Source organism: Bidens hawaiensis, unplaced genomic scaffold (genome assembly GCF_021521415.1).
Source record: "Bidens hawaiensis isolate Kalapana, Puna unplaced genomic scaffold, B.hawaiensis_p1.1 tig00005637_1, whole genome shotgun sequence".
Lineage (NCBI taxonomy): Eukaryota > Viridiplantae > Streptophyta > Magnoliopsida > Asterales > Asteraceae > Bidens > Bidens hawaiensis.
The window spans coordinates 437,788-449,231 of NW_027491366.1; the positions used below are offsets into that span (position 1 = coordinate 437,788).

The 11,444-nt window shown below is 34.2% G+C and overlaps 2 protein-coding genes across 2 annotated transcripts; one reads left to right on the forward strand and one right to left on the reverse strand.

The window, feature by feature from the left end:
• The first annotated feature begins 3,856 nt into the window (after window positions 1-3,856).
• LOC143630273 (putative ubiquitin-conjugating enzyme E2 16) lies at window positions 3,857-5,396 on the forward strand. Its single transcript, XM_077099333.1, has 6 exons — window positions 3,857-3,953; window positions 4,121-4,224; window positions 4,688-4,790; window positions 4,858-4,921; window positions 5,009-5,097; window positions 5,184-5,396. The coding sequence occupies exons 1-6, from the start codon at window positions 3,924-3,926 to the stop codon at window positions 5,277-5,279; spliced, it is 486 nt and encodes a 161-aa protein (XP_076955448.1). The 5' UTR covers window positions 3,857-3,923; the 3' UTR covers window positions 5,280-5,396.
• Window positions 5,397-5,530: 134 nt separating this feature from the next.
• On the reverse strand, window positions 5,531-8,406 carry LOC143630272 (folate transporter 1, chloroplastic-like). The gene is made up of 11 exons (XM_077099332.1): window positions 8,248-8,406; window positions 8,101-8,177; window positions 6,948-7,024; window positions 6,740-6,830; window positions 6,559-6,652; window positions 6,420-6,493; window positions 6,221-6,328; window positions 6,059-6,130; window positions 5,944-5,964; window positions 5,810-5,877; window positions 5,531-5,694 (listed from the first exon to the last, which is right to left on the reverse strand). The coding sequence occupies exons 1-11, from the start codon at window positions 8,351-8,353 to the stop codon at window positions 5,565-5,567; spliced, it is 918 nt and encodes a 305-aa protein (XP_076955447.1). The 5' UTR covers window positions 8,354-8,406; the 3' UTR covers window positions 5,531-5,564.
• Between the last annotated feature and the right edge of the window lie 3,038 nt (window positions 8,407-11,444).

An 11,444-nucleotide genomic window follows, 5' to 3' on the forward strand; every position in this document is an offset into this window, starting at 1 on the left:
TAACTCCTCATCTAGGAATATTATATCTATAATATATATAAACGAAAACATAGAAATTCTACCTGTCGCGATGTGGTCGTTTCCCCTTTTTTGGAGTCACCAGATTTGTTTGATTTTTAAATGGAGGTTTCTCATGCATTTGATCCGAATTCACGGGTATGGGTCTCACCAGACTCAGATATTTCTTAAACGGGTTATAACATCTCATTAAACTAAAAATTAATATCACCAAATATTGGATATAAAAATCCTATAAAGTAGGGATATACTAAAAATTAACATCTGATTTATTTAAAAAAAATTTATATTATTTATAATTAAAAAACCGATTTTATAGTAAAAAAAAATAAACGGATCATGGGTCTCATTAAACTCATATAGTTTTTAAACCGTGTTATAACATCTCATTTATTTGTAAAACAATTTATCATCAAACAATATATAAGTATATTATTAATTTTCATACAATAAAAAAATTCAAAAAATAAATAAATATTAGAAACAAATAATATAAAACAACCCCCGTAATACAGGGGATAAAAACAAGTATTTTATAAAAGAAAACGTTTAAAATCTCTCTGGTTGCTCCATACATTCTCTTAAGTCACCAGATTGCATTATTTGTAAATTGAGGCTTGTCATGCATTTGACCCGAATTCACGGGTATGAGTCTTACCAAACCCAGATATTCCTTAAACGGGTTATAACATTAAATTAAAAATTAATCTCACCAAATTATTGATGTGATAATACTATAAAATAGGGATATACTAAAAATTATTATATGATTTTTCTTAAAAGATATTGTTTATAATTAAAAAAAATTATAGTAAAAAAAATAAGCGGGTCTTGGGTCTCATCAATTCCAGAAACATCTTAGTTATTTGTGATACTTAGTTATTTGTGAAACTTTTTTATCATCAAACTCTAAGTATATTATTAATTCCTTAAAATAAATAAAGTTAAACTTAAAAAAAGTTTATACGAATAATGTAAAACAGCCTCCGTAATGGAGGATAAAAACTAGTTATAGATAAATATTGCATTTATTTTAACCCACAATTTAAACCTTTTTTTGGGTTCACCCCCTTATACTTCTCTGTTATCGTATAGCCCCTTTACAATCAAGATTAATCCTTTAAATCTGTGACGTGAATTTCGAGAATAGGAACATATGTAATTATGTATGGTATTCAATATCTTAGTAACATTTAATATGATTGATTGTAGGGCTGTCGCTTTTACCCGAAACTCAACCCAAAAAAACTCGTACCCGAATCCGAACTAACCCGACTCGAAGAACCCGAACCCGAAAAAAGACTAACCCGAACCCGAACCGAAGTAATTCGGGTTGGTTCTCGGGTTTGATTTATAAGATTTGGGTCAACCCGAAAAACCCGAATAAACTTTTAGTTTTGAAATTAAATATATTTTTATGTATAATAGGCATAGTTTTAGCCACTAAATTTATTAGAATCTGACTTTAATCGACTATTGTCATTATAACTATTATGGATCGATTGTTTATTATTAATTTATGTATCTGTTTATTACTAATAACAACCGTAATCGAACAACCAAACACGCCCGATTGAATACGAATGTGGTTCGAGTTGGTTTCACTCTTCTTTTGAATTGTTTTATCAAGTTATGTTAGTTTATTATTTGATTTTTTGTGTTATAAGCAAAGAAGAATATGTTGATTTAATTTTACCATTGTAATTTAAAAAAAAAATGGTTTTGTGTTTTTTTTCTAAGATACTCGAAACCCGATTAACCCAACCCAAAAAAACCCGAACCCGAATTATCCGAACCCGAAAAACCCGTGAGAGATTTGGGTTGGGTTTCGGGTCAAGATTTAAAACTTTGAAACCCGAAGAACCCGGCCCGAAAAACCCGAAACCCGAAAAACGAACCCGAATAACACCCCTAGATGATTTGGAACATGATGTTAGGTTTAGTTGTGATTATCTAGCCTATGCAGTTTTTCACTTTTTTGAGTATGTGTTAATGTGTCATCTTGAGTTGGTTTAACCAATTATTAATTTGGATGAAAAGCCAATGCTGAATTTAAAAAAAATATGAACTTTGACAATAATGGTGACTTTAAACAAACATGGCAATTTGATGAATTGTTTGATCAAATTGGAAAATAGTAATCATGATCAATTATTATGAAAGTTACATAAATTCCATTTAAAGGTTCTGAAATAAATGAGTCAAGTTGAAGTTGGGCAATTGACGTTGATTTCCATTCTTAGTTGTTTGAACGTAACCAAATGGAAATAAATAATTGTTTTGGATAACTAAATTTAATTTGGTTAGATGGATGGTGAAACTGGTCATAAAGTTACTTAAATTTCAAATCATGCTTGCTTTACATGAATTGAGATTTAGACCAATATATTGATCTCGCTAATTTATTGAGTCGAATCCCATTTGCTGATTAGAAAGATTAATTAAAATGTGAAGTGTATCTTATTTTAGATACCGACTTGGTAGAAAGATTTTACTTTTTTGTTTTATTTTATTTTGTCTCTTTAAACTTTATGATTTGACCTCTGACCCTATTTTAAACTGTTGTTTGAGAAGAAAGAGAGTTATGATTTGATCACTTAACGTTCAAATGTCAAATGAGCGTTTGAAAAACGACGTGAAATTAAATTGGAGATTACGTGTGTATAGGACCCCCTTTTATGAATATTGAATATATAATGGCATAATGCTTAATAGATAATGACATATTACTTGATCCGAAAGGGAAATTTATAGAAAGAGACGATTTTAGTCATACTACAAATTATTTGAAGATGGACATGACCGAACCTAAATCAACATGCTTTGACTCGTATTAAAAGAATTTCTTGTCTTACCCAACTATTTTGACAAATATGATTTTCTTGATTTAAGTACTTATGTTTTTGTTTTATTCTTTTTTATTTGTTTATTTATTACCTATGCAATGTCAAGTGTCAACTTTTTAGTTAGAACTTTGTATACGGCATTGAACCAGTCAAAAGGAGGCAAGATGCCTCCCACTCGTTCATCTTCACGCTGTCCACTTGCAAAAGGGAGTTCATTTTGGCTTTTACCCTTTTGTTTTATTTATTTTCAAACTCTCTTTTTGGATAAAAAGCATCACCTTAAAGTTATGCACCAAAATATGAAATATGTTTTTCAATTCTGTTATATTTATATCAGCACTACTTTCTCCTTCATATTGCACCAAAGTAATAGGTCGACTTGACAAGTGACTGGAGTCGAGCCAGCTTCATAATGGGTTTGAAGTTAAATGGGCCAACTGCGATAGAAACTTCTTTACCAAGTGAAATTTCAACTCGAATTCATCAAAGAAAAAGATGGAGCGAGCTAACTCTCATATTTGTTAAAGTTTGATAGATTTTGCATTTCTTATACATATGGATAGATATAACAAAAGATTAGTTTTTTATAGTGCTACAACAAAAATAATATTTGTTATAAAGGAATATATATATATATATGAAAAAGGTTAGATGGTCTTTTATATATTTTTGTTTCTTTTAGGTGACATATATTTAACTTGGACGGCTCAAACAAGTAAGTTCACCTCAGCTTCAATTCGACTCGAAATATAACAACTTTAAATTTAACAAGCAAACTTATATAAACAACTTATGGACAATACAAACGAGTTTCGAAATATATAAACAGTCATAGGTCATAAGGACTAATATTGTCTAATAAGGACTAATGGTGTCTAAATGAAAAGTACCAAAAGTTTATATGTATGAGATACCTAAGGGACTATTATGTAGTTTACCACGTAAATAAATTGACACCAATTCACGGTTCCATTTACTTGTCGCACCACCTCCACCACCATCATCTTCACCGGCAGCCTCTCTCCGGCGTCACCACCGTCTGTTTATTTTCCAGCGTCCATGACCGGCTCCTCCGCTACTTCTCGCAAGGTACATATATAACATATATCTACCATTTATATATACATATCTTTTTTGTGTTGTATACAGATTATAAGTTACATGACACACGTAAATACTCTCCGATCATGCCTTTCAATTACTTCATCTGTAAAATATTTGACATATATAATTTGATGTTGCGACTGATTAATTAGGTGTTGAGTAAGATAGCTAGCCATCGACTTCAAAAGGAGTTGGTAGAGTGGCAGGTCAACCCTCCTTCTGGATTTCTTCACAAAGTCAACGACAATCTTCAAAGGTAGCTAGTCAACTCTAAAAGTCAAGAGACATGTTTAATTTTAAGTATCTTTGCTGGTTTAATATTTTGATTTAACTGCATGTTTATTTAGTTGTTTGAATCACTAGATATATATTAAGTGTCATATATATATATATATAGGGTTAACGTAAAAAACAATAGTTTTGTGATATATATATATATATATATACTTTGTTTAGAAAGTAATTTAAATATAAATTAGATGGTTAGGGTCTATGTAATTAGCGTGTGCAAATTTATTGAATAAAAGAAAAAGTCGTGATCTGGTGTTTGATCACAAAAACCGATTATGTTTCGGGTCTGATTTCCAACATTTTCTTGGGTTTATTTGATGCAATAATCTTTCCGTCATGATATACGTTAAAGAATTGATGAAACCGACACTTTCGGTTGACCTGATTAGAGGTTCAGATGTTTGAATCTTATTTGAAATTGTATGAAGGTGGGTGATTGAAGTGTATGGAGCTCAGGGGACTATCTATGCTAACGAAAAATACCAGCTGCAAGTTGATTTGCCAGAAAATTATCCTATGGAAGCGCCTCAGGTTATTTATTTCAATTAGATGAATAATATAGTTTGAAATTGTTCTTATTATATTCAAAATGATGCAGGTTATATTTTTGCATCCAGCTCCTCTGCACCCACACATTTATAGCAATGGCCATATTTGTCTAGGCAAGTATACATACAATCGTAAACTTTTTCTAACCCGTTGAGCGTTGGCACAGATTAAAGCCCTAATTAACGTGTTCTCGATTACAGATATTTTGTATGACTCGTGGTCACCAGCCATGGCTATCAGCTCTGTCTGTATAAGCATTCTTTCCATGCTGTCAAGTTCAAAAGTGAAGGTAAGTTTTATCATTATTACTGTCATTATTTTTTATTTTTGTGAACGGGTGATGAAAACTATTTTCATCACTATCTATGAATGCAGGAACGCCCTGAAGACAATGATCGCTATGTTAAGAAGTGTAGAAATGGTAAATCTCCCAAGGAAACTAGGTGGTGGTTCCATGATGATAAAGTTTAGTCTAAACATGAAGTGACCCGTGAAGACATTCGGTTTGACTGTAAATGAAAATTATGTTTCTTGTTTGTTTCACTCAGAAAATATTTAAACAGGCTTTTACTGGGTTTTGATCATGTAATTGATCAGTTCTATACCATCAAATATTGCATCATTTAATGAAAAAATGTATGATATTCACTAAACAAGTAAAATCTGCTAACATGTTCATACACATACAATTGCTTTCCGTGGATCAAGAAAGTTAATGGTACAATTACTAAAAATTTCCTTAAAACTATTAATTAGTTAGTCCTTCCTCGTTCGTTTTAGTAAATTCAGAACATTTTCATACACAATGAAAGTTATTGAAGCTGCTGGAAGATTTTTCAGAAGGTTTGCTGTAATGCCTCTGTAAAAACCTCTTATGCCCTCTAACCTACAATCCAAATAGGCAAAACCGAGTATACGAATGAAGTTTCAGTTTATATATTATAGCAAAAATATATTATTTAAAATATTACTAGTTACGAGCGTTAACATAGGGTACTCACCGAGCAGTTTTCTCCATGGCATGCCTACTATCTATATATCTCGGAACCCCGTATGTGCTAGGTCGTTGCTGCAGCAACAAATGTTAATAGGGTCAAGAAGAACGAAAAAAATTAAGACGCGTGTTTGTTTTTACCTGCACGCGAGAACGAATGACCTGAAAATGTTACCAAAAAGAAAGAAGCATAAGTTTGAGATAATCTTATTCTAGATTCGAAAAGTAATTAGAAATTGAAGCCAAATGTAACTACCTGAAACGGATATGTTGCAAGGATGGCTGCTAGTTTAGAAGAAGCTCCTAAAGCTGCATAATCACCAGTAGTCTTATGGAAAATCAGAAGAAAACAGCTCATCAATAAACAAATAAAGGAACCAAATAATTAATGAAATAATCATTTACAAGACGTACTTACCAATAAATCAGAACTATTATCACTCAACGAGTTATGTTTATGCCTAAAATCAACTATAATTTTGCGAAGTTCTTCATATGCTGTAAACTGAATCGCACCGTGAGCAACCTGCAAGAGATATAGCATAAACATATTGTATATATATGATTTGTAAATAAACGCTTAGCATATTGAACAGAATAGCGATACCAAATCTAACCAGAAAAAGTCCAGGTGAAAGCCCTTTGTATAATGCCCTCCATCCTTCATCTTTCAATATTGTTTTGAAAGCATCTGCAATCATACAATACAAACTATTACAAATTATAAATTTCCTGGCTAAACAAAAAAAAGCATACCACTTAAACCAGAATATGGGCGTCCATGATGCTGAGGATTCTGAAGTTGTAACCGTGTTTTCACAACCCAAACAGGATTGGTAAGAAGACATACCTTAAAAAGTAACAATTTTGCTATAATAACAACATAGCTCAAAATATAACATAACGAATAACAACAAATAAGTGCAACAAAACTCACCAGCCCACCTGCTTCTGCAGCTGAAGCAAGATGAATACGTGCACTTGACTCGTCTTGATTTTTCATATACCTTTGTTTGGCACTGTTATAGCTATAAACAGGAATGTAATGTGAAGAAGTCAGATAATAACATAAAACTTTTAAAAACGAGAAATTAAACACATCTAACCCTCTGAGATAATTGAGTGTTCATTCATTCTTCACTTACAAATAGAAGTAGAGACCCCATGAAATACTTGAGCCCAGCACTGCAGGTAAAAAGCCAGCATAGAGCCCTCGGAGACCCTGCAAAATGGACACTATCATATCAAGTAATTCAATTCCACAATTGATGAAGCAAGAATACAACAAAATCAAAGTAACAGACAAAATGTTATGAGAAAACTTAGATCAGTATGAGGTTTATTGATTGCGGATTATGATATTCAAACATATCTTCAAAATACCAATCAGAGTGCAAATGAGCTGAGCTGCTCTCTAGCTACTCGCAATCGGATCAACAAAAAGCTCAAAACGAAGCTTGATCCTCAAATAAAGCTCATTTAGCTATCAAGCTTGGGAAGATGGTTTTTGTATTGATTGCGGATTATGATATTCAAGCCTTGTATGGGAAGATCGTTTAGGCTCGTTGAGTCTTAACGAGCCTAGTTTATTTTTTAGTTTTAGCTCTCCTGGACTTCTATGTATTAATTTCACGTTGCACAGTCTAGCTTGAGCTGAGCTTTGGCTCGTTTAAAGAACTGCATACAAGCTCGAGCCAAACTTAGGCTCATTTAAGGAATTGCATACAAGCTCGAGCCAAGCTTAGGCTCATTTAAGGTTTTTATCAAAATATATATATAATTAAAATGTATATAAATTAATTAACAAATAGAAGACAAGTCAAGCCCGAGCCAATCTCGAGCTTGAAAAACTTCTCACAACCCAAGCACAAACTTTAGAAAAAGAGATCGAAACGAACCCCAGCCAACAAATAAAGCTTGTTTAGTTATCAAGCTCAAGCTCGAGCCTTACATGGGAGAAGATAGTTAAGGCTCGTCAAGCCTTATCAAGCCTAATATATTTCTAAAGTTTTAACTCTTTTGGACTTCTATGTATTAATGTCACGATGCACAGTTGAACTCGAGCCTAACTTTGGCCCGTTTAAGGTACGACATACAAACTCAAGCCTTTTTATTTTCTTTTCCAAAATATATAAGCAATTGAAATGTATATATAACTAATTAATAAATGATAAACTAGTCTAGCCCGAACTTGAAAAACGACTCACTCACAACCCGTCAAACTTTAGAAAAAGAGGTCGAAACGAAACGGAGCTACTTTAACAGTAGACAAGTTGATAAGAAAACAACAAAACGGACCTCTGATCGAGCAATGGTGAAGAGAGCATGAGGCGTGTTTTTGTAATTCGGAAGGTTAGGGTTCCGGCCATCATAAACTGTTAATTCAATCAATCAGCCATTAATAATTGTAATAATTAGAGTAGGAAACAAGTGAGAGAATCATACCTTGGAATCTAGTACGGACAACATCAAGGGGATGAGAGAACGTGACGGTAGCAAGTCCGGCGACGGAGCCAGCCACGGCGTTCTCCCACTGCCAATCCGCCGTCATGCTTTACTTTGCCCACCAAGGTTCTGCTATTAATAATAATGGAGGAAATCAAGGAATTGGCGGCCCCTTTCAAAACCATCAGATCCGGATTATTACCCGACCCACCTAGATACAACCTTTGCTAAAAAAATATATGTGGAATTCCAAGTATTTGCTCATGAACCGAATCGGTCGAGGGTCTACCTGTGCTCGGCTCATTTACAAACCGAACATAGCCAATTGAGTATTTTTAGATGATGGGCTTTATAGACGGCTAGCATTTTTATGGTATTGAGCTAATTTATGGTATACAAAATTCGATAGTGAGCCGGTGTAATTGTGTGTGTATTAAAAAATAGTTTTGAGTTAGACGAGCTGGCAACGAGCAAGTGTACATTTGCTTGTGCGTGGCTCATTTATAAAACGAATCAAGCCGATCAACTCATTTACATACTGAGTCGAAATCAAATGAGTATATTTTATTGAAGCACTAAACGAAGTTCGAGTGTAGAAAAAAACCCTAGCTATACATATGTAGGGAAGGAGGGTTTTAGGTAGTACAAAGTTCGCATTTAATTATATTTGAAACTTGATCATTGATATACTATATTCCATCCTAAGCATTTTTCTATATGATTATTTTGCTATTATTCGATTACGCTAATTTCACAACAGTTATTAAAACGACAATGTTTTCTTCGAAACTCTAGTTTCTATTTGACGATAGCAATGCCTAAATCTCTTTGATTTATGTTGGTAATCAGCTAGCAGAAACAAACAATCGCGATCGTTGTAAATTTTGATTTCACGTTTCCCACACATCGATCTGCAGGTTTAATCCCACAAAACCCTTCTAACCTCTAAGAGTTGACATCACTTCAAGCCTACCTCTTTGTCAGTTCAACATGTTTGATCGGCAACCCAACACCAAAATCTTTATTTCACCACATTTTAGCTCTCCCATGCCGTTTTCATCACTGCAAGAACGAGTTTGTGTATAAGAACGACATGTGAATGCTACAATACACTTAATTAAATGAAGAAAACTTATAGTATTTTGAATGATCACATGTGTTCAAATAAAATTGTACATAAAGATGTCGGGTATATACTAATAAGAGGAAGGTTAACGTACAGATGAAATTAACTTGTTAAACGTGAGAATCAAGTAGAATAATTATGTAATTACATCATAGAGTTATTATCATAGAGTAATTACATACTCTACTTGTATATATAATTACTCTACTTGAATAATTATGAAGTGTTCGCTCTTGTGGCAAGATTGGAAGCCATTAGATTGTTTTTGGCATTTGCTGCTTATAAGAAGATGAAGGTATTTCAGTTAGACGTGAAGAGTGCGTTCTTAAATGGTAAAGTCGATGAGGTTGTGTATGTTGAGCAACCTCCGGGTTTTCCTGACCCAGACTTTCCAGACCATGTGTACAAGTTAAGCAAGGCGTTGTATGGACTACATCAGGCACCTCGTGCCTGGTACTCAACTTTATCAGATTACTTGCTTGAAAATGGGTTTGAAAGAGGGAAGATAGATAGCACGTTGTTCTTCAAGAGAGAAGGAAGCGACTTCCTGCTGGTGCAAGTCTACGTGGATGACATTATCTTTGCTGCATCAAAAGTCTCCATGTGTCAGGAGTTTGAGGCCGTCATGAAGAAAATGTTTGAAATGAGTGCTATGGGTGAACTAACTTTCTTTTTAGGATTGCAGGTTGATCAGAAGAAGGATGGGATGTTCATTCATCAGACCAAGTATGTCCATGATGTGCTCAAACGCTTCAAGATGGAGGACAGCACTCCATTCGATACTCCAATCTGCGTCAACCATAAATTGGGTGCTGAGACAGACAATGACGTAGATGTGGACTCAACTCAGTATCGGGCTATTATAGGTTCTTTAATGTACTTAACTGCTTCTAGGCCTGATATTATGTTTGCAGTTTGTCTTTGTGCTCGTTTTCAGGCAAACCCAAAGGAATCTCACATGAAGGGTGTGAAGAGGATCTTGCGGTATCTCAAAGGCAAACCAAAGCTGAGGTTGTGGTACGCAAAAGGAGGAGACTTGGAGTTGGTCGCTTACACAGATTCTGATTATGGAGGGTGCAATCAGAGTCGGAAGTCAACTACTGGAGGATGTCAGTTTCTAGGAGGCAGATTAGTGTCCTGGCAATGCAAGAAGCAGACATCAGTCGCCATTTCAACATGTGAGGCAGAATACATGGCAGCATCCAACTGCTGCTCCCAGGTTCTGTGGATTCAACAACAGTTACGCGACTATGGTCTGAATTTCTTACTTACTCCAATTTGTATTGATAACACTGCTGCGATCTCAGTAACTAACAATCCCGTTAAGCACAGTAAAACTAAACATATTGACATACGTCATCATTTTATACGGGATTGTGCTGAGAAGAAACTGATTAAGCTCGAAAAGGTTGATACGCTTGATAATTTCGCTGATTTATATACTAAAGCGTTTGACAAATCAAGATTTCAAAACCTTATTGAGCTGAATGGGATGATCAATCCCTAGTAACCATGCTTTGTGTTTGATTAAAAAAAAAAAAAAAAAAAAAAACGTCACTATCGCTGAGAATTATGTCGGTTGCCTCAGTTTGAATGACATGTCTTAGGATATGTTTGGTCCTCATTTCTACTTGTAGAATATGAGGATAGCCATTAACCAGATGACTGAAAGTGACCGGGGCGGTTTATGATGAGTTTTCATTCTTTCGCTTAAAATTAGTCGATCATACTTAGTTAGAAGGACACATACTAGTATGTGGTCGGTCCAGCTGATCCATTGGATCTTCGGGATAGCCGTTGATCTGAAGACTTTGATTTGGTCGGGGCGATAGAAGTTAAATTTTTCTTTTTGGGAAATGAAATTTTTTTTCAAGTCTACTACTTCGTAAGAAGTTCGTTTGCTATGTTTAACAGAAAATTGATCCAACCTTGGAAAATGATACATATACTGATTCTGTGTGCTTAACTAGTGAAGTTATTAGGCTTAAAAGGCTTTAGAACAGTCATTGTATGTCATGGTAGCTTTTTATGGTGCGTAAAAGTAGATGTGATACAAACTAAATCTACTCGA

Bases quoted from the DNA above. Each gene is read 5' to 3' on its own strand.
- LOC143630273 (XM_077099333.1), top strand. From the start codon at position 3,924: ATGACCGGCTCCTCCGCTACTTCTCGCAAG. The intron at 3,954-4,120 runs GTACATATATAA...CTGATTAATTAG, and splicing joins CCTCCGCTACTTCTCGCAAG to GTGTTGAGTAAGATAGCTAG. The intron at 4,225-4,687 runs GTAGCTAGTCAA...AATTGTATGAAG, and splicing joins GTCAACGACAATCTTCAAAG to GTGGGTGATTGAAGTGTATG.
- LOC143630272 (XM_077099332.1), bottom strand. From the start codon at position 8,353: ATGACGGCGGATTGGCAGTGGGAGAACGCCGTGGCTGGCTCCGTCGCC. The intron at 6,831-6,947 runs GTAAGTGAAGAA...TCCTGTTTATAG, and splicing joins TGGGGTCTCTACTTCTATTT to CTATAACAGTGCCAAACAAA. The intron at 6,131-6,220 runs GTAAGTACGTCT...ATTTTCCATAAG, and splicing joins ATAATAGTTCTGATTTATTG to ACTACTGGTGATTATGCAGC.